The sequence below is a fragment of the Psammomys obesus genome, unplaced genomic scaffold (assembly GCF_907164565.1).
Source record: "Psammomys obesus unplaced genomic scaffold, mPsaObe1.curated_primary_1811, whole genome shotgun sequence".
Taxonomy (NCBI): domain Eukaryota; kingdom Metazoa; phylum Chordata; class Mammalia; order Rodentia; family Muridae; genus Psammomys; species Psammomys obesus.
This window is the reverse complement of record NW_026585504.1, coordinates 66,719,128-66,744,803: the sequence shown is the minus strand read 5'-3', so window position 1 is coordinate 66,744,803 and position 25,676 is coordinate 66,719,128. Positions and strand designations below refer to the sequence as shown.

Sequence of the window (25,676 nt, the reverse complement as noted above, 5' to 3'; positions counted from 1 at the left end):
CCGGAGTCCTCGGCACCCTTAGTCTTTCTTGCAGTTTGGCATCTCTGTACATTACTGCCCTGCAGCAGGCCAAGAGTAGTCTGATGGCTGCTCTAGAGAGACAGCTCAGTTGTTAATGCGCTTGTACAATCACGGGACCTGACTTCAATCCCAGACACCATATGAAAAGCTGGGCATGGTGGTGGATGCTTGTAGCCCCAGCCCAGGGAGGTGGAGAATGGAGACTCCTCCGGGCTCAAAGGACAAGGTGGACAGCCCCTGAGGAACAATGCCCGAGGATCACCTCTGGCCTCTACATGCCCCCACACATGGCACTCATATGAACATATAGCTACATATTATGAATGTGATGTGTATGTATGTTCTGGGCTCTACTACAGCCAAGGAAATGGCTGGGAGGTCCTATTGCAGCTCAGATCTCTTGCTTCTCAAAGCTCCTGCCTCTCTCTGGGGAGGAGTATTTCAGGGTCCTGACTCAGACCAAATCTCCAGAGTTACAGAAGCAGTGGGGTTAGCTCAGGCTACCCAAGTTCCACTCAGAACTGAGCCTTTCTAGAAAGATACCGATAGCCCTGATGTCCACTCGAGAAGACCTGCTAACACACAGGAAAGGGCCGTAAAGCTGGAACTCACACTTTACAGTTAGGACAGTGGAGACAGCCGCGAGCCCAGCTTCAGGATGCCTGGCACACAGGTGTCCTGATATGAAGATGCTCACACCACCTGTGTTTGAACAGCGGTGCAGGATAAGGTGGACCTTCGAGGATACACAGTATGGAGCGTGATGGACAACTTTGAATGGGCCACAGGCTTTGCAGAGAGGTTTGGTGTGCACTTTGTGAACCGCTCTGACCCTTCTCTGCCAAGAATCCCCAAGGCATCAGCCAAGTTCTATGCCTCTGTAGTCCGCTGCAATGGCTTTCCTGACCCTGCTCAAGGACCTCATCCTTGTCTCCACCAACCAGAAGGTGAGGCAGCTTTGGGAGGGACCGGCTGAAAGGTAAAGGGCACAAGTAAGCTGCTCTTTCACCCTCCTTCCTCTAGTTTAGACCTTTGCCTACTGTTTCTGACCCTTCATTTGTTGCTCCAGGCAGGCGCCCTTTGCTGACACAGGACTCAGAGCTAGTGTTGCCCGTAGACTGGGGGCCTCCTGTAGAAATGAGCAGACCGGGATTCTTCCAGCCCAACCCCTAACTCAGTATGGCACCTTCCTTGAGAAGGACAGATGCTTCCAGGCAGTTAGGTCAAGTTAAAGAATTGTAAAAGCAAGTCTGAGGCCAGCCTGGTCTACAAAGCAAACCCCAGACAGCCAAGGCTACACAGAAAAACCCTGTCTCAGAAACAAAACAAACAAAAGCAAAACAGATTCAGGGCTAGGGATGTGGCTCATTTGGTAGAGAGCTCATCTAGTATGCACAGGTGATGGAGGCTCCATACCCAGCACCACACAAACAGGGCACCATAGCACACCCCTGTAATCCTAGCAATTAGGAAGTAGAGGCAGTAGAATTTGAAGTTCAAAATCATCCCTGGCTATCTAGCTATCCTGAGTCCTGTCTGAGCTACATGAGACCCAGTCTCAGGAGAAAAAAGGGTGGGGGTGGGGCACAGTGAGGTGGCGCAGTAGGTGAAAGCACTATGGCATGAGTTCAATACTCGGAACCCCAAACTCAAAGAGAGAACTCCTGAAAGTCGCCCTCTGACCCTATATGGGCATCACGGCATGCACATGCACACAATTATAAAAACACCACAGCAATGAAGGGGCCCAAGCCCTGAGTGTGCTTTTGCTGTGTATGATTGGGGTGTATATTCTGCTGCATCTGGACTGCAGAGGTCAGTGGGACTTCTTCAGAGCAGACTGTTAGTGAACAGTACCAGATCCTGAGCCTCCCTTGTCCTCTCCTAGACACTGGACCTACCGCCAGCCCTGTGAACGCAGAAGTGCCCTTCCTGGGGCTGATGCTGGGCGTCACAGAAGCACAGACGGCGCTGTATGTGCTCTTCGCGCTTCTGCTACTTGGAGTTTGTAGCTTGGCATTTCTGTTATACAAATACTGCAAGCGCTCTAAGCAAGGGGAAACACAGTCAAGCCAACACAATCTGAGTCTGTCACAATTTTGACAAGTGACCATCTCTTCAAGTTGTGCAGCCTGGTTTCTTTAGATAGGTATGCTAGCACCAGACTCCTCCCCACAGTGGACTTCTTCATCAAGGCTTTCTGCACTGTTGGAGATAACTGCCATCTTGAAGCTTTTCAAGTTCCCAACTGAAATGAAAGCATCTTCAATACTGGGAATTTCCCTGTGGGCTCTGAAGGCTGCAAGGCGCCCTGTGCAAATGCAGAGGTTGAACTGTCCAGCGATCCTGTGTGCTCATTTCAGTGTTTGATGGGAGACTCCTAGGAGCAGACTTCCTTTGACAAGAAACCAGCTTCTGACACCTCTTGCAGTTCCCTCCCTTTCTACCTATGTAGAATAAAACTATGAAAATAGAGACTATGGACTATATCCTGCTGTGGCTGCCTCCTGAGACAGAAGTGGGAATGCATGAAGCTACACGAAGCATTTCCAAATCCAGACCATGGCTGCTCGCTTCCATCTCTTGGGGCGTTTATTCTATCTCCCTTGTCAACTTTTATGCCACTCACGGCTCTCCTCAAATCAGATACTGACAGCAGACCCTGAGCTGTGGCTTGAAGGCCCAAATGATCTGACCCTGGCCTATGGAGCTCATTTCCCTTCCTCTTCTGTCTGTGGTGGTTCTCATGTGTGTAGGTAGACCATCCTATGACCGTCCTATGTTTCCTTTCTTCCATTCTTGATCACTGATGTTTCTTCAGCCTGTGCAGCCTTTCTGAAAACACCATGTAATTCCAGCTCAGGTACCACTCTCCTCTGGGACCTCTCCTTCCACTTTACAGCTTGTAGCTTGGCTACATTGTCCTGGAATTTTATTTCTCTCTGCTACAAGTTTCTTGGGGCCAATGACTATGACTGTCTTTGGCCAGCACATTTTGGAGATAGAAATGGAAAGTATAGCTGCTCCTTTGTTTATCCATTTACAAAACACACCACAACACTAATGGGAGATGAAGATATAGCCTTTAACAACTCTTGAACGCACTAAGGAACAATCACAATGGAAAACACTTAAAAAATTCACTTGTTCCATACCATTTTTAGGTAGCTGGGAAATGATTACTAAATAAATAAATAAAAATTTTTTTAGTTTGTTTTTGGCACAGGGTTTCTCATTGTAACAGCCCTGGCTATCCTGGAACACATTCTGTAGAGCAGACTGGCCTCAGAAATCTACCTACCTCTGCCTCCCCAAGTTGAAGTTTTGTTTCTTATAATCATTCCTAACATACAATATATACACAGAAGTTTCTATCCAGGGGGCTGAAGACATAGTTCAGCTGTTAAGAGCACTGACTATTCTTCCAGAGGACTTGGGTTTGAATTCTCAGCATTCATATAACAGTTAATATCAGTAACTCCAGTTCTGGGGATCAACGCCCTCTTCTGGCCTCTGTGGGCACTGCACGCATGTGGTACACAGACAAGACATACACATAGGCAAAGCACCCATCCATATAACAATCTTAAAAATCCTATCCAAAGGTTCTATGACCAGCTGGCAGTCAGGAACTTTTGGTGACCATACACTCTTTTTCTGTTGATAGGAAAAGGGCGCCAAGTAGTTTCACTTGGTTTTCAGTCTTTTGAAAGAGGGCATCATTATGTACTCCTGGGTGACCTTGGAATTCTATATAGACCAAGCTAGCCTTGAACTTAAGGATTATTCTACTGCCTCTGTTTGAAAATACAGGGATTATAGACATGCACCACCATGGGCCAAATGGAGGTGTTTCTAAAGTTAAGATGTTGAGGACATTCCCTGGGAAGAAAAAATCATGAGGTAAATGTTATCAGCAATTAAGAGCACTTACTAGTCTTGCAGAGGTCCCAGGTTCAGTTCCTAGCATCCACAATGGCCTACAGCTATCCCCAGCTGTAGTTTCAAGAGATTCAGCACCCTCCTCTGGCCTCTGCAAGCACCAGGTAGCGAGAAGTATGTTCATACATTCAAGCAAAACATTCATACACATGAAATTAAAAATCTTTTTTGTTTTGTTTTTTTGAGACAGGGTTTTTCTGTGTAGCCTTGGCTGTCCTGGACTTACTTTGTAGACCTCGAATTCATAGAGATCCATCTGCTTCTGCCTCCTGAATGCTGGGATTAAAGGTGTGTGCCACCACACCCAGCTTCAAAAATCTTGAAAAAAGAAAAAAAAAAAAAGGTAAACTATAGTAATATTAGAATGTAATGTGGGTCTGGAGTTCCAGGACATCTGGGGCTACACACAAAAAACCCTGTCTCAGTACCCTCCCCCAAAGAATGTTAGGATATAAAAACTTAGGTTTTGAAATGGGAAAGATGTCCATGAGACTCAAAACCGAGTAAAAAGAAACACACTAATAACTGATTGTGTTAAAATACGGAAAAACAAACAAACAAACAAATAAAAAAAAACGTAAAGAGGGATCTTAAAACCACTGCTCAGTGGTTCTCAGGCCTGATGACCCGAGCCTGTTCCCAAGACACGTACAGTGGAAGAACTGATTCCCACAAACTCTCCTCTGACCTCCATCTTCATGCCTACTTCTTTCTTCCTTCCCTCCTTTTCTCTTTAACTATAATGAAAAACAATTTTTAGGAGGCTGGAAAGATGGTTCAGTATGTAAGAGTGCTTTGTTGCTCGATCTGATTTTAGTTCAGTTCCCAGCCTGTGACCAGGGGTTCTGACACATTCTTCCTGCTTCTGTGAGTACCCACATATGTATATACCCATCCATCCATCTATCTATCTATCTATCTATCTATCTATCTATCTATCTATCTATCTTTAAAAAAAAGATTACAGGACAAAATATTCACAGCATATGCTAGTAAAGGGTTGATTTTCTTATGTGCACAGAGTTCATACAAATCAGTAGGAAAAATACAAAAGTAAAACTGGAGGACTGTTTCAAAATAAGCATAGCCAGGAATATTAAAAGATAGCTATCTCATTAATCACACTGCAAGCCTTTAACCCAGCACTCAAGAGGCAGAGGGAGGCAGAGCCCTATAAGTTCAAAGCCAGCCCAGTCTACACAATGAGTCTATGATGAGACCTTGTCTCAGAACAAAACAAAACAAAACAAAACAAAGAGTAGCCAAGAGCACCCCCAGCAAAAGCCTAATCCAAAGCCCATGTGCATTCAAGATGAACAGTGCACATACAGTACACACAACCTTCACCTACAGTGCCAACAGAGATGAGGGATGGCCCAGATGGCAGGGGGGTGGGGTTCAGTCGCGCATACTGATGGGAGAGTATATCAATTCATACAGCCTCTAAAAGAACTTTACAATCTGGCACCTTTCACAATCCAAACCTCAAATATCCTTTAAGGTAACAAACCATGTTGCGTGAGTCCACTTTCCCAGTCAGAATACATCTCCCTTCTAGGATGCTCATGTTTGTAACAGAAAATTCAAACAAGCAATTTTGTTTTATTTTTGAGACAGGGTCTCACTGTTTAGCCTGAGTCAGTCTGGAACTCACTATGTAAATCAGGCTGGCCTCAAACAGAGATCCTCCTGCCTCTGCCTCCAGAATGTTGGGATCAAAATCTCGTGCCACCACACCTGGCCTAACCAAGTAATTTTGAATAACCACAGAATACAACCAATGGTGGATAATCAGTTGGGTCCTTACATCCAGCAAACTGCTATAGACAGTAAGAATGAGGCAGCTGGCTGTGTGTGGGCAGGTCAAGATCTTTGAGACTGTAAGGAAAGAGCAAGATGCAGGGTAGTACATACAATACGATCCCATTTATTTAAAAATAAAGATTACATATTTGCTCATATGCATAAAATTTTCTGAAAATTACATTAGAAATTATTAATAGAGGTTACCTCTGGGGAATGGTAGTGGGGTCAGACACTGGAACAGACACACCACTTTCCTATGGAGCTTTTTCAACCATGTGTACTTTTTAAAAGAGGTAATGTTGAAAAGGAATCCTCATACTCAAACAGGAGTTATGTACATTTTAAGATTTGTATTTGATTTTCAAGATAGACTGACTTGAGGTACTTTGTTTTTTCCCAGGATTCATACCCATTTGACAAGTATTTTTAAAAAATCATATATTGCCTCATTATTGTGGGGACAGGATCTTATCCGGCCTAGGCTGGACTTGAATCTGTACCTGAGGATGATTTTGAACTTTTGATACTCCTGCCTCCTCTTCCCAAGTACTCAGACTATAGGCATGAGATGCCACACCCAGCTTGCTGCATTTTTAGACGATGACTGGATTTTAAATGAGACGGTTGCTAGAAAAAAATTTAAAAACTCACATTTTTGTTGTTGTTTTTGGGACAAAGTTTTACCTTGTATTCCTGGCTGGCCTGAACTTGCTATGTAGACCAGGCTGGCTCTTAAACTTAGAGATCCACCTGCTTCTGGTTCCCAAGTGCTAGGATTTTAAATATGAGCTACCATGCCTGGCAAAACTCTCTTTAGATAATGTAAATAATATGATCGGTGCAGAAGACTGGAAGAATTGAAGATTACAAGAGAACCAGAAGGACAAACAGCCATTCATTAATTTCTTCTTTCTTTACATACACATTGACACCTGTCCTCTACACACACCTTACACACACATCTTATTTACAAAGCTGAACTCATCCTGTGCCTACAGCTATGTCGCCTGCCTTCTGTTCATCAGCCCACAGCAGGCAATCAGTAAACATGGCAAGAGCTGGATTAGTACATACCATTTCTCAGGAGAAATTACATCCACAGAGGGCATTAGTTGTTTCCAGTTTTTAAGTTAACTAATATGAGGTCTACTCATACCTCAACTTCTGCAATGATCATCATTACTTAGAACAAGCTACTGTGTCAAAGCATGAGACATTCGAAGTTTCTGGGCATGTTGTCAGAAAGGTTCTGCTGCTCCAGCAGTTCTGCTGCCACACTGCTTCCCGCCAGCACCACCATCTTGCTAGCCTATTATTCTACAGAGAAAAGTTCTTCCTCCTCTCATGAATCCAAGTGTCTTCCCTGCCACGTGGTCAAGAATGACTTTCCACTCTAAGAACAGGGAACAATAATACATACCCCACATTTTAAACATCACAACTTTTAGTGGAAGAAGTAGTAACTTTGATGTCTTCCAAATTCAGGAGTAATGGGAACGAAGTGTCTCTGCTCTCTACCCTCCCTACACCACTGGAATTTGGTCCTACAAGAGTCATTGCTGAGTGTGACATGTCAGTACAAATGTGAGTGAGCAATGTAAGCTGCAGACTGGCCATTCTCATCTGTTTGGCATTGATGAAAACAGATAATAAGACAAAAGTAGCAGTGACCTAGGACACATAGGACCTGGTGTCCATAAGCCACAGAGTCCCTACATTTTGTTTAAAGGAAAGGTAGCCAGTTATTTTGCTGACATCTTCAGGGCAGCATTGGAAAAAAAAAAAAAAAAAAGTCAGACAAAAGTGACCTCGATACAGCCCTGTACAACAAAAAGATGCATATAGCAAAAATAAGATCATTCTGATTTTTGGAAAACTTTTTTTATTTGATGTTTAAGTAAGATCAAAAACTACAAGATCTTTTTTTTTTTTTTTTGTTATTTTTTGTTTTTGTTTGTTTTGGCAGCTGAAGAGTGCAAAGAGAAATGCTAAATATCAGTTATTATCTGATTAGCTAGCTGAAGTGCTCTAAGGTCAGATTACTCAGTGACATACCAATGACTTTGTGTGGCTTAAGAGTCTTGCAGCAAAAAGTATCCTAAATGAAATACTGGGCTAGAGGGCTGTAAAGTTTGAGTAGGAACTGGCAGGTGGCTGGGCAGCCTTGGGATTCTTTCAGGCTGAGCAGCGGGTTACCCTATACAAGGACCTAGCATCCAGCTATCTCATGTTTACCAGCTTTAACTCCTAACCTCTAAGCAGAAAGAAAGACTGTACTCGGGGTCTGAAGACAGAGCAGACTCACTTCTCCAGCAGAAGTCTAGCTGAGTGGGGCACAGGAGGCAGCGAGGGCTGTGCCCACTGCTCACTACACTACATCTGCTGCGTAGAGTTCCCGTTCCAAGTGTTGTTTTCATCTTCCCCATCATCTTGAGTCCTCAATCTGTATATTTTTCCTTCCTTTTTAAAGTCTTCCCCTCGTTTTTCCAGGACTCTTTTTCGGACTGTTTCCCTGAAGTGAAAAAGAGGGAGAAGAGAGGTGACATAAAATACAAACAGCATAAAGCTGTCAACTCACATTTCCATTGGTAAAGAACAGGCAACTGTATTATTATCTCAACAATGAAGTCTCTAAGAGATATCTGTGCCTCTGCTGCAATAATTTTATTAGTCTTTAATAATTTAATTTCTCAGTTCTATAAGTCAAAGCAGCCAAATCAAATTGTCCATTTTCCTGATGACTTACTAAACCCTAGACAAACCTGATCATTTGCTAACTAATCGTTTCTTTAAAAAACAAAAACAAAAACCTCATACAAGCTTACACACATACTAAGATATAATTTACAGAGCACTCTAGAAGCAATACAAAGCTCTAGTTGTATCTTAACTGATAGAAATGGCTAATTGGTCATTTCAATCCTTTCAAAACCCTTTCCACTGACCTAAAACCAAGAATAGGACTTCCTTATTTGAAAACTGAAAGGGTCTAAGTTGAGTCTAAGTTTGAAAATTTTACTAATAACAGAAAATGGAAAAACAGTGGAACATAAAGCTTTACCCTCTTCTCACATATACATTCTCTCTTCCCCCTGTCTCAAATCCAAGCCCTTTCCCCTCACTTGAAAAGTTTTAACAATTCATGTGGAATCCTACTCCACACTATAATAAATACAGAACTAAATATTTCTACCTCCTTAGCACAACTAAGGATATTATTGATCTTGTTGCCTAAAACTCAAGATAAAGGCCATATTAGCCAATCACAGTATTCATATACATCACCATCTACAGAATCAGTGAAATATAGGACTAGGTGTCTCCAGACAGCAGAGTGATGGCTTCCAGGGCCAATACATTTGCTACAGTGTCTATTACAGGGCCAAGAGAAGTGAGTATAGTGTCAACAACTATAATCCTTGCACTTGGGAAGTAGAGGCGAGAAGATCGGGATGGTCAGCCTGAGCACCCCAGCAGGTCAAAAGCTAACAAAGTGTATGTAACAAGAATAAGGAGAGTGGTATAACCTTCTGGATACTTCCTATTAACTGTTTTGCCATCAGAGTGTGGGCCAAAGCTATCAGTGCTGTCAGTCAACTGAATCTTTGATGTGCAATGAAAGAAAGGCCTCTGGATTAAAGAATTTAAAGCAAGTCTGAAGGCATTCTTTTTTCTTTTCTTTTTTTTTTTTTTTTTATCTTTTCGGCTCAGGGTTTCACTATGTAGCCTAGAAAGGACTCAAACTCATGATCTTCCTTTCCCCTGCCAGGCTCAATTCATGATCTGCCTCCACCCAACCCCCAATGTGGTGGCAGAAACCTTTAATCCAGCACCTGGGAAGCAGAAGCAGGAGACTCTCTGAGTTTGAGGCAAGCCTGATCTACACAGCAAGTTCCAGGCCAGCCAGGGTAACATGGTGAGAACCCATCTCAAAAACAAATGAACAACAAAAACCATTGCTAACAAGAAAGATATTACATTCCTGGGGGGAGAACTGCATTGGTAATTATGGAATAAAGAGAGTTCAGTGAGTGGGGAAAAAGAGACAGAGTTGCTTTCCTAGCACCACAGATTACATGAACCACTGGCTGTGGCCTGGGGATTTTACCAACAGAGAAAACAGAAACACAAATACCTTTTTTCTGACTTGTTGGATGATGCAGGGTTTGAAGGCTCTGTGGATGTGGCTCTTGCTGAAGTCTGTGCAGGAGGAGGATTACTAAATAAAAAATTGCTAATTAATCTCCAGATGGCTAGGAATGGATAAAGCACCGTCCCCAGTAATGTCCAGATGTCTCCACTAGAAGAGTGGACAACAGATGTGGCTGGTCGTCCTGCCTAGAAATTAAAAACAAAAAATTAAAAGTGAGCAAGTAAGTAAAAGACTACATTGGTACAATCAAATCACACTTGCATCTTAGATGCTTCTTTTGTCTGGAAATGAGACTCTATTGCTTTTTCTCAATCCAAACAAGTAAAAATGATGATCTTTATTGTGTTCCAAGTGCCCATGAACTTATGCAGACTCCTAGAGCTGCTTTATTCATTTACTCATTCAATCATGGCAGAGTCTCACTATGTAGCTCTGGCCATCCTGCAACTCATTATATAGACTAGACTGGCTTTGAACTCACAAAGATCTGCCTGTCTCTGCCTCCCAAGCACTGAGATTAAAGGCATGTGCCAGCCACCACACTCAGCTGTTTTTCCTTTTTTAAAAAATAATTAATTTTATGTGTGTATGTGTTTGTATGAATGTATGTATGTGCATCACACCTGGAACTAGACTCATGACAGCTGTAAGCCACCAGACTACAAACTAAAGCTGGGTCCTCCGCAAAGCACAAAGTGCCCTTAACTGCTGCACCATCTCCCAGCGTCTTATTTATTTTTTGAGACAATATTTCACAGTATAACTCACACTAGCCAGGAACTCACAATATGAACCAGGCTGGCCTTCAACTCACAGAGATCCACCTGTTTCTGCCTCCCAAGTGCTAGAACTAAGGAGGTATGCCACTATACCTGACTGAATCAACTTAAACAAATAAACAAACAAACAAAAAGACATTTAGTCTTCTTTATATTCATTAATGTTTTGCCTATGTGTTAGATATGTGTCCTAAGCGTGTGCCTGGTGCCCAGGGAGATCAGAAAAGGACATCAGATCTCCTGGAACTGGACAGTTCTGAGTTGGCATGCTGGGAACTGAACCTGTGTCCTCTAAGACAACAGCATGTTCTCTTAATTACCATCTCTCCAGCTCTGAACCAACTATTTTTGAGAAACAGTAAATTCTGGTAATAAAAATAAAACTTTTATAATAAAAGTCTCAGTAAAAGAGAAAAGTCAAAAAGAAAGATAAATAAGTAGAAGATTAAGATTTAAAATCCAGAGCACATGAAACCCCGACTAAAGGGCTGTTTCCAGTGTGATGGCAGCTCTCGTCTAGAGCAGGGAACACTGTGCTAGCCAGGACATGAGGACCCAGCTGACTTTCAGGTGGGGCCTTGGCAACATCCTGGCTTTCTGAGTCCCTTGTGCTGTGCTTACTGGGGGTGGTGGCATGTGTGCCGCTGGCCCCAGCACTTGGGAGGCAGAGGCAGGCGGATCTCTTCAAGTTCAAGGCCAGGCCTGTCTAGTCTACACAGTAAGCTCTTGGACACAGCAAGATCCTGTCTCAAAAAGAAAAAGCAACAACAAAACTCAACCAAACAAAAATCATGAATAAATAAAATAAAATACAATTTAAGTATACTTGAAGAATTAAATGTTATTTTTGTTATACTTTTTTAATGTCGTAGACAGTATAGTCATAGGCTAAGAGTTTATAGATAAAACAACTCAGTGTTTGTTTTCTTTTGTTAATTTTTTTTTGCACACAAATTAGTTGACAATTCAAAGCCTCATGAAAGATTAACACCACAAATTTATAAAGCACAGAATAAATGTACTATCAATTGACCTATTTTTGGCTACTTTGTTATTGTAATTACCCACAGCATTCTCTCTTCTGACAATTCTAAGAAATAACCAAGAACAGAACAGACAGAAAATGCAGAGAATGAGCCCAGAGCTGTGTGCGTACTGGCAGCAGCACCACGGAGGCACTGGGGGCAAGCTCCAGATCCAGCAGCTTCTTCTTATAGTCTTCTCTGGTGAACTCTCTTCTGGGAAACATGGTTGCTAGTGAAAAATTACCGTAGGTGTTGCCAACAGCCTGAAACAGAGCAGGGAATTTAAACCTTACTAAGTTGCCTTTAAAAAAATAAGGTACCACCAATATGTGTCACTTTAGATTCTCCAATAAATGTTAAAATTAAAATTGCCTTAATTTTAAAATTACTTAAAATCACTTACAAAAACCACATTTCAAAAAGTATTTGAGAAATACCAAATCCAGATGGTTAAAAAAGCTTTTACCATCTAACTAATGACCGCTATCTTGCTTTATTGAGATTGCTGCATGCAAATGGAGGGCAACGTGGGTAAAAGATCTCTCTTCTGTGGGCCAGCTAGGAAAGAACTGACTTTTCAAGCTGTCCTCTAGTGCCCAAATATGTGCCATGGTATGCATATGGTCCCCTACCTCCCACACAAAATTAAATACTGTAAAAACTTAAAAAAAATCTGTCCTATTAAAGCTCCTCTGTACTGTGACTGTATTTTGTATTTATGCTTGTTAAAGAACAGTGAAGGATCTATGATCTACAGTTTAAATCCCCCCTTTCCTTTTTTCTCCTTCCTTCCTTCTTTCCTTTCCTTTCTCCCTTTTTCTCCCTTTCCCCCTTTCCTTTCCTTTCTCCTTTTCCTTTCCTTTCCTTTCTTTCCTTTTCTGAGAGACAGTGTTTCTCCACATAACCCTAGCAGTCCTGGAACTCAGGATGTAGATCAGGTTGGCCCTGATATAAGAGCTCCACCTGCCACTGCTTCCAAGTGCTAGGATCAAAGAGCTATGCCAGCATGCCAGGCTTAAAAAAAGATGTCTCATAACTAGGCCTGGTAGCACATGCCTGTAATCCCAGCACTCTAGGAGGGGAGGCAGGTGGATTGCTGTGAGTTTGAGGCCAGCCTGGTCTACAAAGTAAATCCAGGACAGCCAAGGCTACACAGAGAACCTCTGTCTTGAAAAACAAATAACAAAAAAAAAAAAAAAAAAAAAAAAAAAACCCTCATTATTTTGTATACTAATCTAAAAACGTAAGAACATGTGGTATTTGACATAAAAAGAAAAATGAAAAACAAATTCTAAAACAATGGACTGGTGAGATGACTCAGTTACTAAAATCATTTGTCACGTAAGCCTGATGACTTGAGTTTGATTCCTGGAACCCACTGTGAAAGAAGAGAACCCACCCCTGAAAGTTGTTCTCAACACACATGTGCACCCACATTTATACACACACACATTCAACATCAGCCATACACAATAGTCATAAGTAAAAGAGGAAAAATGGTATCTGTAGAGCATGCTGAAATGGGGTTTGCTTATGTATTAATGGAAAATAATGGTCACTGTGGATTTTTTTTTTAAATGTATTTGGAGACATGATATTAGTGTGTAGGCTGAGCCATTTCAGATTTCGCCCAAAGCATTTTCTGTCAGGTAACGACACATCAGGATTTCAAACACCAGGGTTTCTACTAATACTGCTAGAATAGGAGGGGGTGGGGGTCATGATCCAAAACTCTCCACTAACTATGTAGTCAAGGATGATCCAGCCCTAAGTTTTAAAAGCATAGTAAGACTAATGCCCTACCAACCCACAGTTCTCCAAATGTGGTAACTGGGTTAGGAAGACACACAGAGAAAGGAAATTTCAATAAACACAGAAAACAACGCAATACCAAGTTCCGTCCCCACTGCAGACAGTTGTTCCTTTCCCCTAAAGTTAGACGGATGAGAAGAGCTGGCAAATCTTACACAGGACTAAAGGCTTTTTACCTGGAGTTGTGATTTTTACCATTTGAAAGAAGACAGTAAAATGTTCTGTCTAAAATCGGGGTAAAACAGGAAAGAGAAAACGGAAATCATGCAATAGCTCCAATGCCACTTTAGGAAAAGCCCAAGATGGCCAGGTAAGCACCCAGAGAGGCTGAAGCAGCCTCATCCCCTGTACCATACCCCATTCCAAGTTTTTAATAAGAAATGCAAGTGTGTGTTGCTGATTCATTAGCCTAGGTTTCCCAAATGCTAGCAAAGGGCACAGCTGCCACTTGGCTGCTCATTTTGTAGTACTGTGTGGCAGGTATGTGTATGTGGGGCCTATGCATACCATGGCAATGTGTGGGGGTCAGAGGACAACTTAAAAAGTCAGTTCTTTCCCTAGCTGGCCCGCAGAAGAGCTAGCTTTTCCATATAGCTTATGGAGGTAACAACCATCTTGGGTGGGGTTCTGCAGCTCTTGAGGCATCCTCCCTTGAGACTTAACATAATGAAAAGATGATTTTGAGGAATATTTTGGTGAAAAGGTCTCAACTCATTATCTCAACTTTCTAATTTTAACCTTGAAGTTATGAGAAAAATTCTGGTACATACAAAGAGCTTAGATCCCAAAGGATGGTTTATATTCAGAATCCATTTGAGTCAGGACTAAGAAAATAAAAAGTACTGGAAATTACTCCTATCTTACTTCCTATGTTATCAAATTTCACATGCCACTTAGATACTGAATATGTCCACAATTTTGAAGGAAATTCCTGATCTTTTGCCTCGGCAACAGAAAAATGGCTATGCTCTAATCAACTTTCAGAAAACAAAGAGAAACCTTTTCTTTCTGGAACAGACAAATCATCAGATCAGACATCTAGAAGAGTACTTGCTTTTCATTCGTCTTGTTAAGCATGCTAGCAGACCTTCCTGAGCCCACTGAGTGTTGTCATCATGTATAATACCAGCCTCCATCTCAGGGCTGTCTCCCGTTATTCTTCTTGAGCCAAGTCAACATTTATCCATATCCTTCAAGTTCTGCTTTGAAACTTCTGCAAGATTTTAATAACCCACACATCTATCTTTATGAATTCACCTGTGCAGCAAATTGCCTTGCTTCTTCCAAAGGAGCATCAGAAGGAAACTGATTTGTAAAGGAAGAACCATCAGGCAGCCGGAACTGAATTCTTGCAATGCTGCTATGAAAACAGAAAAGAGTTAAGCTGAAATCAGTATCTTCACCTACAGAGTCTCAAACAGTGTCACCAACTACCAAAGGGCTGGTGACATAGCTGTGGGTCACAAACTTGTTGCTCCTAAGCTTGATCGTATGAGTTTGGTCCCCATGATGGAAGGAGAAAACTGACTCCCCCAAGCTTGTCATCTGGCCTCCATGCATGCACCATGGCATGCTGCTCCCACCCAATAAATTGTTTTTTTTTTTTTTCTCGTCTTCCTTCCTTCCTTCCGTTCGTTCAGTTGTGAGTAGAAATGTACTTTTTCAGGCAGGCAAGAGGGCTCAGCATGCAAGCCTGTCAGCTTGTAATCCTGTCCTTTAAGAGGCTAAAACAGGAGGATCACAAATTAGAGAAAAGCCTGGGCTACATATCCAATAAAACCGTGTTTCAAAAACAAAACAAGGGCCTGGTGAGATGGAACCTAAGTTCAATCCCAAGAGCCTACCTCCACGGATGAAGGACAGAACTAATTCAATTCCTGAAAGCTACTGTTTTACACCATCATACACACCATGGTACACACACAAACCCCATCCCAGGCCCAAAATTAATGTTAAATTTTTTTTTTAAACCACATAAAGAAAAAAAAAAAAAATCAAAACCATGTAGCTATCTCACTAACAGGAGAATATTTCTTTCTTTCTTCTTTTTTTTTTTTTTTTGGTTCCTTTTTGTAGCCTTCTCTGTCCTGGACTTGCTGGCCTTGAACTCAGAGATCCATCTGCCTCTGCCTTCCAGAGGGATTACAAGTATGTGCCACTGTGCCTGGCTAATAGAATATTTCATCACTTCTCAAAATTACCCTGAACATATTAGTAATCACTTCCAATTCCTCTCTCCTGCCCTAGCAACTATTAACTGATTTGCCTAATTGGGACCTGTCATGTAACATATTCATATATATGTGATCTTTCATACAACATTATGTTTTCAAAATTCATCCAAAATAAAAAAACAAAGTTCTTGATTAAAGCTAGGCGGTGGTGGCGTACACCTTTAGTCCCAGCACTCAGGAGATAGAGGCAGACAGATCTCTGAGGCCAGTCTAGTCTACAGAGTGAGTTTCAGGACAGCCAGGGCTACACCAAGAAGCTCTGTCTGAAAACAAAAAAAACAAACAAAAAAGTTCTTGATTCTTTTTTTTTTCTCTTTTTTAAGATTTATTCATTTATTATGTATACAATGTTCTGTCTGCACGTACACCTATATCCCAGAAGAGGGCACCAGATCTCATCATAGATGGTTGTAAGCCACCATGTGGTTGCTGGGAATTGAACTCAGGACTCTGAGAACAGCAGCCAATGCTTTTAACCTCTAAGCCATTTCTCCAGCTCCATTTTTAAAATTTATTTTCTTTTGGTTTTTGAGACAGGGTTTCACTATGTAGCCTTGGCTGTCCTGGAACTCATTTTGTAGACCAGGCTGGCCTCAAACTCAAAGAAATCCTCTTGCTTCTGACTCCTGAGTGCTGAGATTAAAGGGTTGAGTCACCACAGCCCGGCTCATGTACAGGTTTTTGTATAGACATATTTTCAGTCCTTGCACTAGCCAGTTTTATGTCAACTTGACACAAGCTACAGTCATCAGAAAGGAGGGTGCCTTAATTGAAAAAAATATCTCTATAAGATCTGACTGACTCTAAGGGGCTGGAGAGATGGCTCAGAGATTAAGAGTAATGGCTGCTCTTCCAGAGGTCCTGAGTTCAATTCCCAGCAACCACATCGTGGTTCACAACCATGGCTGATCTGGAGCTTGATATATAATCCAAACAGCCCTCAAACTTGCTGTTTTCTTGACTGAGATTCCCAAGGGTTAGACTTTGAAGTATTTCCTCCCATTCCTTATACATTTTAGGATTAAAAATTCTGTAAAAGTAAGGAATAAAGAGATGGCTCAGCAGTTAAGAGAACCGCATTGCTCTTGCAGAGGGCCTAAGTTTGGTTACCAGCTGCCAGAGTTGTGAGGTGCCTTAACTGTAGCATCAAGACATCCAACCAACATCATTTTTTTAGACTCCATGGAAGTTTTTCTAGATTAAAAAAAAAAAAATTAATTTGTTTGTGTTTGTGAAGAGTATATGCAAATATGTACATGCATGCATTTGCGCAGAGGACAGAAGGCACGAGACTGTCACTCTGTCACTCTCCACCTATTCCATTGAACCTAGGGCCTATTATGTTTTTTGTCTCAGCTAGGATACAAGTCAGCGAGCTGGGTTATAGATATCTGGTGGACTCCTGGCTTGTTAACATCAGTGCTGGGATCTAAATTCTGGTCCTTATGATTGCACAGTGGGCATTCTTAACTAATTAACCACCTTTCCAGCCTCTAGTATGACCATCTTAACACCATGACTTCTGAGGAATGAACAGAGTAGTTTTCCATTTTGGTTTTAATTCTTTCAATAACCTTTTTATTTTTTACTATATAAGACTTACACTTTTGTTATATAGGTGCCCTCAGAAGCCAGAACTTGGGTCCTCTGGAAGAGCAGCAAGTGCTCCCAATCTCTGAGCCATTTCTATAGCCCTTCCAAGAAATCAAAATTTTAAAAAATAATTTTTTGAGACAGGGTCTCACCATGTAGCCCTGGAACTCACTATGTCAGCCTCAAACTCAGAGACCTGCCTACTTCCCAAGTGTTAGAATTAAAGGTGTGCACCACCACACCCAGCCATAATATTGGATCATGAAAGTTATCAATTGTCCAATATCAAAAAATATAGGTAAGGGCTAGAGAGATGACTTTGAGGTTAAGAACACTGGCTGTTCTTCCAAAGGTCCTACGTTCAATTCCCAGCAACCACATGGTGGCTCATAACCATCTATAGTGAGATCTGGTGCTCTCTTCTTGTGTGTAGGAAGAATGTTGCACAAATAATAAATAAATCTTTACACAAAACCATAAAATTTAAAAACAAAACAAAACAAAACAAAAAAATAGATAAATACTAACCAGGAGCTGGGCTTGGTGGCATATGTCTCTAAACCCAGCAGTTTGGAAGTAGAGGCAGGTGGATCTCTGTGAGTTTAAGGCTAGCCTGGCCTACATAATGAGTTTCAGGTTAGGTAGGGCAACAGAGGGAGATCTGATCTCAAGTAAAACAAATACTAACCATCTCCAGATGCATAGCATTTCAGGGTGAAGTTTATAAAACAAGAAGTACCTTCTGTCTCGTGCACAAGACTCCTTCTTGGCTTCTGCTCCTGCCTGTTTGGCCAACAAGGCAGCAGCTTTAACAGCCTCTGCTTCCTTCGTCTTTGCAAAACGAGCAGCTCTTTCTGCACGGTCCTTTGAAGTAAAACATCATTAGATACATCATTACTTCTCGCTGTCAGAATCTACACAAGTCTAAACACAAGGAATAAACACAAACACATGCAATTCTTTAAGTTCACACGCAAACTTTACACATTTAAGATCTGAGTTTTTGTTTGTTTTCTAAATAGCAACTGTCAAGAATCTGAGTTACTATTATACACACACACACACACACACACACACACACACACACACACACACACAAAAAAAAAGAACTGGCTCCATACCTGTGGAACAAAATTGGCACAAGGTTGATGTTTAGTGAGTGAGTGTTAAACAATATTCAGGCAGGAATACTTTTCATATGTATACAATAGCTTTACTTAAAAAGCAACTGCTGAGCTAGAGAAAGGGCTCAGTGGTTCAGACTGTTCTTCTAGAGGATGTGGGTCCCCGTATCTACATGGCAACTAAAAACCTCTGTCACTGCAGTCCTAGGGGATGTCTTCTGGCCTCTGTGAGCACTGCATGCATGCGGTGTCCATGCACACATCTAGGGTCTGGGGTAAACATTTATATACATAAAATAAAAATAATTTAAAAAAGAAAAGTACCTGCTGTAAAAATACTCTAAACCTTGAATTGTATCTAAATATTTTCAAAGTCCCTCAAAAATAATGCTTCTATGGAGACTGCAAAGTAACAAATTCTTAGTTTGTTTTCTAGGTTTTTGTTGTTGTTGTTTCGGTTTTTTGGGGGACAGTTTCACTGTTTGGCCCCAACCGGCCTGTGATTCCCTTTGTAGACCTCCAAAGTGCTGAGATTAAAGGCATGCACCACCATTCCCAACTAAAGAATCTTTCAAAGCTGCCCTTTCTTAGAAATTTCATTTCATTTTGTTTTGGTTTTTGTAGACAGGGTTTCTTTGTGTAGCCATGGCTGTCCTGGAATTCGCTATATAGAGCAGAGTAACCTCCAACCCACAGAGCTCTGCCTATTTCTACGCTGGGAATAAAGGTGTATGACAACATTGCCTGCCTTAGAAAATTCTTAATAACCTGCCTTTAACCTCAGTAATCTATGGTTTTCAGGCTAGCCTGATCTACATATCAAGTTCCAGAGCAGCCAGGGGTATATGTGAGACTTTGTCCAAAACAAAAAAACAAAGTAACACGAAGAAAATAACTTTAAATTTATTTTGGGTGGTTATAGAAATGGCTCAGTGGTTAAGAGCAACCGCTGCTCTTCCAAAGGACCTGCGTTCAGTTCCTAACACACCTATCAGAAAGCCCATGACCATCTCTAACTCCAGTAACAGAGGATTTGACACCTCTGGTCTGAGGATATCTATACTGCGTGCACATGTCCTCCTACTGACACAATAGCTACATACACACAACCCTATATAACATGAAACACACAACATCCCCCCAAACTTCCACAAACACAAAACACCTTATCTTGAGCTAGTGAGGTAGATTCAAGGTAAAAGCACTTTCTGTATGAGCCTGGTGACCTTAGTTTAAGCCCCAGAACCCATACTGGATTCTGAAGGAGAGAACTGACTCAGAAAGTTGTTCTCTGACCTCCAAATGTGTCACTAACATACACACACAAATAAAAGGGTTTTTATTAAAGATTTATTTATTTATTATTTATACAGTATTCTGTCTGCATGTATAGCTGCATGCCAGAAGAGGGCATCAGATTTCATTATGGATGGTTGTGAGCCACCATGTGGTTGCTGGGAATTGAACTCAGGACCTCTGGAAGAGCAACTGGTGCTTTTAACCTCTGAGCTATCTCTCCAGCCCCCAAATAAAGGTTTTTTGATGGGGAGGGTAGAGAGATGGCTCAGTGGTTTAGAGCACTTGTGGCTCAAATATAGGATCTGGATTCAATTCTTAGCACTGACATGGTGACTTATAATCATCCATAAACTCTAGTCCCAGAGGATCCAATGCCTTCTTCTGGCCTCTGAGGGCAACAGACATGCACAACATGCATTCAAAAGGCAAAAACACTCATACATGTGAAATGAATAAATCTTTTTTAAAAATTTATTTATCTTTAATTTATGTGCATTGATGTTTTGCCTGTATGTATGTCTGTGTGAGGGAGTCAGATCTTAGAGTTATAGACAGTTGTAAACTGCCATGTAGGTGCTGGGAATTGAACCTGGGTCACCTGGAAGAACAGTCAGTGTGCTTAACTGTGGAGCCATCTCTCCAACCTCCAAAATAAAAAAAAATCTTAAGAAAAATTTTTTTTTTTCTTTTGATTTTCCAAAACAGGGTTTCTCTGTGTAGTGCTAGCTGACTTGGAACTCACTCTACAGATCATCTGGCCCTCAAACTCACAATCTGCCTGTCTCTGTCTTCTGAGTGTCACCACTGCTGGGCAAGAGAAAAATTTTAAAAATCATTTTTGGAGGAAGAAAGAAAAAAATACTAAAAATTAAAATAATTATCTATTAATTTTTCTTTAACTATTTAAATTCAATACGTAATTCCTTTAAAAAAGGAAGCCCAGATTGATATTCTTTTCATTATTAAAATGAGCTATTATGTGCACTGTTTGGTAATGACTGAAAAGCCATCCATCCTGTGTGAAGAAACAAAATCACAAATGTCATGGAGTCAAGCATTTAAAGTAAACACTAGTGGCTTACTTCTACAATCTCTGCACTTACAGATTCAGCTGAGAGAATCCCAAATTCAGGGATGGCCTTGGCAACACAGCAAAGTGCTGTCTCAGAGTGAATAAATGAATGGGGTACACAGCAAAGCTCACCAATGCAATCTGCTGCTTGATGCGCTCTCGAGCCGCTCTGTCTTCTGCCTTTTCTCTGCTTCTTTCTTCTAACATTCTTTTTGTTAATTCTTCTTCTTGTTTTCTTTTATAATCCAACATTTCCTTTCCAGTTTTTCTCCTTTCAATTTCCTTCTTAATCTCTCTCTGAATCAAAGAAAAGTTTTATAAACGGAAACCATAACCCAACCTTCTGTCCCAGACAGTATTTTGATATAAAAAAGGCTGATTATAGAATGCAGTTAAAAGAACAGGACTTAGCCGAGCACGATGGCGCATGCCTGCAATCCCAGCAGTCTGGGAGGCAGAGACAGGCAGATTTGAGGCCAGCCTAGTCTACAAAGTGAGTCCAGGACAGCCAAGGCTACACAGAGAAACCCTATTTTGGGAAACTAAAAACAAAACAAAACAAAGAAACAAAACAACAAAAAAGACAAAACAAACAAACAGACAAATAGAACTTAGGGCTGAAAAGATGGCTTGCTGGTTAACAGGACTTGCTGCTCTTCCAGAGGTCTTGAGTTCAATTACCAGCACCCACAAGGCAGCTTACTGATGTCTATAACTATAGCTCTATGGGATCTAGTAGCACCTTCTGGTCTACAAATGTACATGCAGACGAAACACCCATACACATAACTAAATCTTAAAAAAAAAAAAAAAAAAAGATCAGAACTTCATAAAATGTTGTTGGTGAGGCACCAGCCAGCAAAGTTTACACAATGGACTCATATAACTGAAAGAGAAAACAGATTACTGCAAGCAGTTAAGTGATCTCAAATACACACACATACACACACACACACTAATTTTAAAAAGGAGCTAAGAGATGACTCAGTTATTAAGCATACTGGCTGTCTTTCTGAAAACTTAGGTTTGAACCCAGCACCCACATGACAGCTCACAACTGTCTTTATCTTTAGTTCCAAAGAACCTCTTCTGGACTCCACAGGTACCAGGCATACAAGTGTTGAATAGATATTCATGCAGGCAAAGTAACTTAAAAAATAATTTTATTGGGGGCTGGAGAGATGACTCAGAGGTTAAGAGCATCGCTTGCTCTTCCAGAGGTCCTGAGTTCAATTCCCAGCAACCACATGGTGGCTCACAACCATCTATAATGAAATCTGGTGCCCTTTTCTGGCGTTCAGGTGTATATGCAGGCAGAACATTGTATACATAATAAACTAAATAAATCTCTAAAAAATAATTTTATTGACAGCATGATTAATGGTCAAGTGTCTATCAAGTTATAGACTTGTCAGTGGCTCTGTTAAGAGTACAGTAGCCTCAGTGTACTCTGTATCCAAGCAGAATTAACAAGTCCTTAGTGCTACCCTGTGAGGACAAAATGGTAATCAATTATTTGGTTTGAGAAAAAAAAAAAAAGAGACCCCAAAGCGATGAGGCATAATTTCTGTGAGAAAGATGATGAGTACACTAGAATGAAATGTTAGATTAAAAATTCAGGAGTATGTCTACAAATGTGACCTTCCTCAAGTCTAGCAATTTTAGAACATCTTCCTTTATATAATTAGTATTACAGACTCACTACACAGAGGAAAAAAAGATTATTCAATTATTCTTCGTAATTTGTAAAAAAAGAAAATAAACAGCTGAGCATGGAACCCCCTTGCAGCCCTAAGATTTTCTCAGCCAGCATGGGCTGCATAGCAAGACACGGTGTCAACACACAAACAACCAAGATTCTAAAATGTATACAGTATAATCTTAGTGCACAGCATTGATAATTTCCTTCACCACGATACAACACTGGGCTCTAAGGACATCACCCTAGGTCTGCTAAATTGGAAAACAAATCAAATACACCTTAAGTAACAGAGAGTAAAACACTGATAAGTGTGAGCTCTACCTGTTCTTCTTCCTTCCTTTTCTCTTCTCTCCTTTCTTCAAGTTTTTTTGTTAGTCTGTTTAAAAAACAAAACACCAAGAGAGATTATATTATTCAAAAACACAATTAAGAATTCTGTTGGGCAGGCATGATGATGTATACCTTTAATATTAGCATTTAGGAAGCAGAGGCTAACTAGGGGTTATACAATTATACTGTCTCAAGAAAAAGTTTTACTTAGCTAAAACAAAGGTAAACATAGAAACCAAATTTAATCCCCCTGAAAGTACAGCAATAGTTTATCTGCCTATCTCCTGTTCCTTGTATAAATCCATGAACTAAACAGGATTCCTCAGAAGCCTGTTTCTAACCTTAACTGTCTTATATTTATATATAGAGTTCTCGCTTTTTGATGATTTATCTGATTGGTTGAACTTGAAAAAAATATAAATTTAAGCTGCAGAGATGGCTCAGCAGTTAAAAGCTTATACTGCTCTTGCACTGGACCAAAGTTCTATTCCCATAGCCAACAACTTTTTTGGAGGGTTTTTTTTTCCTTTGTTTTTGTTTTTTAAGACAGAGTTTCTCTTTGTATACCTGGCTGGCCTGGAACTCGATCTGTCGACAAGGCTGGCCTCAGAGATCTGCCTGCCTATGCCTCCCAAGTACTGAGATTAACGGCATGCACAAGTACTGACTAGCTCTATAACCCACTTCTTGACACTCATAACTGCCTGTATTTCCAGTTGCAAGTGGCCAAAAAGACAATAATTCCTTTGAAGGAATTTTATTTTATTCATTAAATCATTATTACTATTTTGCAGAGCTAAGGGTGTAACTCACGACCTCATGTCTGCTAAGCATTCGAGCACTGAGCCAGACATCAGTCTTCTCTAAGAAGTATTTTTAACTTCTACATAAAAGGTTTTGTTTAGAATTACAAATATTATTAGGCATTAACTCAGCATAACAGATAAAATTTATAATTATTTTTATAAGCCCCAAACTAGAAACTACAACAGATCAGAGATGTTTAATGGATTAATCCAACGAATAAAAAAAATGACATTTATATAAAAAAAAGACATTTAGCAGACAGTTATGCAGAACCCTAGCTCAATACTTATGTACAAATATGAACTATGTTTTAGTTCATCTGGAGCTTATTATTCTTCTGGCATAAAGAAATAAAAGCGGGAGCTGGAGAGATGGCTCAGAGGTTAAGAACACTGTCTTTTCCTCCAAAGGTCCTGAGTTCAATTCCCAACAACCACATGATGGGTCAACCATCTATAACAAAAATCTGGTTCCCTCTTCTGGTGTTCAGGTACACGTGCAGGCAGAACTCCGGTGGTCTAGGGGGGGGGGGGGGGGGGGGGGGGCGTGCATCTGCGAGGAGTGGGGTGAATATAATGAAAATACATGGTAGGCATGTGCCTAATTTCTCAAAGGACTAATAAAATATTAAAAAAAAGAAATAAAAGCAAAAGTAACAGATAGACATACACATACATGTACCAAAAGGGACTCTTAGAACAAGTGCTCATATCTGTAGCTGACTGACAACTTTAAAGACACAGAAAAGCTGTACCCTAGTTTTAATTTTTATGGAATAGAGTTATTGAGGCAACCAAAAATTTAAACATGCAACTCTGAATCTTCATTTGAATTGTTCAGGTTTCACTCAAGTTAACAAAATGACTAGAAACTGTAATGTATTAAATAAATGCTTCTTCAAAAGCAAAAGTAAACCTTTCCACTCTGACGGTGAGGTCCTCTGCTGGTCTCTGGTTTGAACATCCATGGGGCTCCTGAGAAGCACTGTCATGACCGGTGCAGTCTCCTCCTTGATTATTAAATTAAAATGAAATAAGAAGACTGCATTAGCTTGAGGCCAGCCTGGTTTACAGAGTGAGTTCCAGAACAGCCAGGACTACAGAGAATCTCAAAAAACCAAAACCAACCAACCCCCCCCCCCCAAATCACACACATGTACACGCACACGAATACTGCATTTAATGCAACTTGTAAAAGGTATAAATCACCTGTTAATCTTGCCTCTTGAGTATTAGGACAACAGAAATTCACCACTGTGCCTGACAGAATGATACACTAGCAGCTAAACGAAGCCCTAGCCCTAGGCTGGGTTTATCAGGGCGTAACCCCATTTGAAAAAGCTTGATTATCTGTCTAGGATGCTACAGTAAGACTAATCCATGACCTTAAATATAAATGAAGGAATATTTTTACGATACCTGTTGCAATATCTGATTTTATGTCAGAAGTAGCTGGTGTTTCACAAAGCTCTGCATTTCTGGACTCAGTATTTTCACATACGTCAATAGGTTCAAATGAAGCAGATGGGGTAGATACTGAACTTTCTGACTGGTTGTCATTTGTCACTGATATTTCACCTTTTGATGAGTGCATCTTGGGAGGAAAAAAATCAGAACTTAATGTGAGACTGTATAGATATTTTATGGTAGATGAGTTAACAACACACACACACATACACACAGACATAGACAGACAGACAGACACACACACACACACACACACACACACTCCTTATAAGAGTAGAGGTACTAACCCTCAGTAGGAAAATTGAAAATGTAGAGTCCTAGACATAACAAAAACCATATTATGGGCTGAACATGGCGGCACAAGTCTTTAATCCCAGGCAGAGGGAAGTAAATCTCTGTAGGCTCAAGGTCAGCCTGGTCTACAGAGTTCTAGGATAGCCAGGGCTATATAGAGACCCTTTCTCAACCAAAACCAAAACCAAAACCAAAACCAAAACCAAAACCAAAACCA

General features: G+C 40.8%; 2 protein-coding genes across 3 annotated transcripts in view; one reads left to right on the top strand and one right to left on the bottom strand.

The window, feature by feature from the left end:
* The window catches only part of Lct (lactase), a 47,083-nt gene extending 43,839 nt beyond the window's left edge, over nt 1–3,244 (top strand). Inside the window, exons 16-17 of the mRNA XM_055602215.1 lie at nt 738–968; nt 1,910–3,244. Coding sequence (XP_055458190.1) covers nt 738–968; nt 1,910–2,124 — 446 coding nt within the window. The 3' untranslated portion in view covers nt 2,125–3,244. The remainder of the gene's footprint in view (nt 1–737; nt 969–1,909) is intronic.
* A 2,625-nt stretch (nt 3,245–5,869) lies between these two features.
* Ubxn4 (UBX domain protein 4) overlaps nt 5,870–25,676 on the bottom strand; it is a 31,594-nt gene continuing 11,787 nt past the window's right edge. Inside the window, exons 5-13 of one of the 2 annotated variants that reach the window (XM_055602236.1) lie at nt 25,118–25,292; nt 24,615–24,708; nt 22,884–22,938; nt 20,993–21,157; nt 18,105–18,229; nt 14,796–14,895; nt 11,858–11,989; nt 9,905–10,107; nt 5,870–8,281 (exon numbers count right to left, since the gene is read on the bottom strand). In XM_055602236.1, the coding sequence (XP_055458211.1) occupies nt 8,143–8,281; nt 9,905–10,107; nt 11,858–11,989; nt 14,796–14,895; nt 18,105–18,229; nt 20,993–21,157; nt 22,884–22,938; nt 24,615–24,708; nt 25,118–25,292 (1,188 nt within the window). In that variant the 3' untranslated portion in view covers nt 5,870–8,142. Of the gene's footprint in view, nt 8,282–9,904; nt 10,108–11,857; nt 11,990–14,795; nt 14,899–18,104; nt 18,230–20,992; nt 21,158–22,883; nt 22,939–24,614; nt 24,709–25,117; nt 25,293–25,676 lie in introns of both variants that reach the window. The other variant, XM_055602228.1, reaches the window with a different exon arrangement.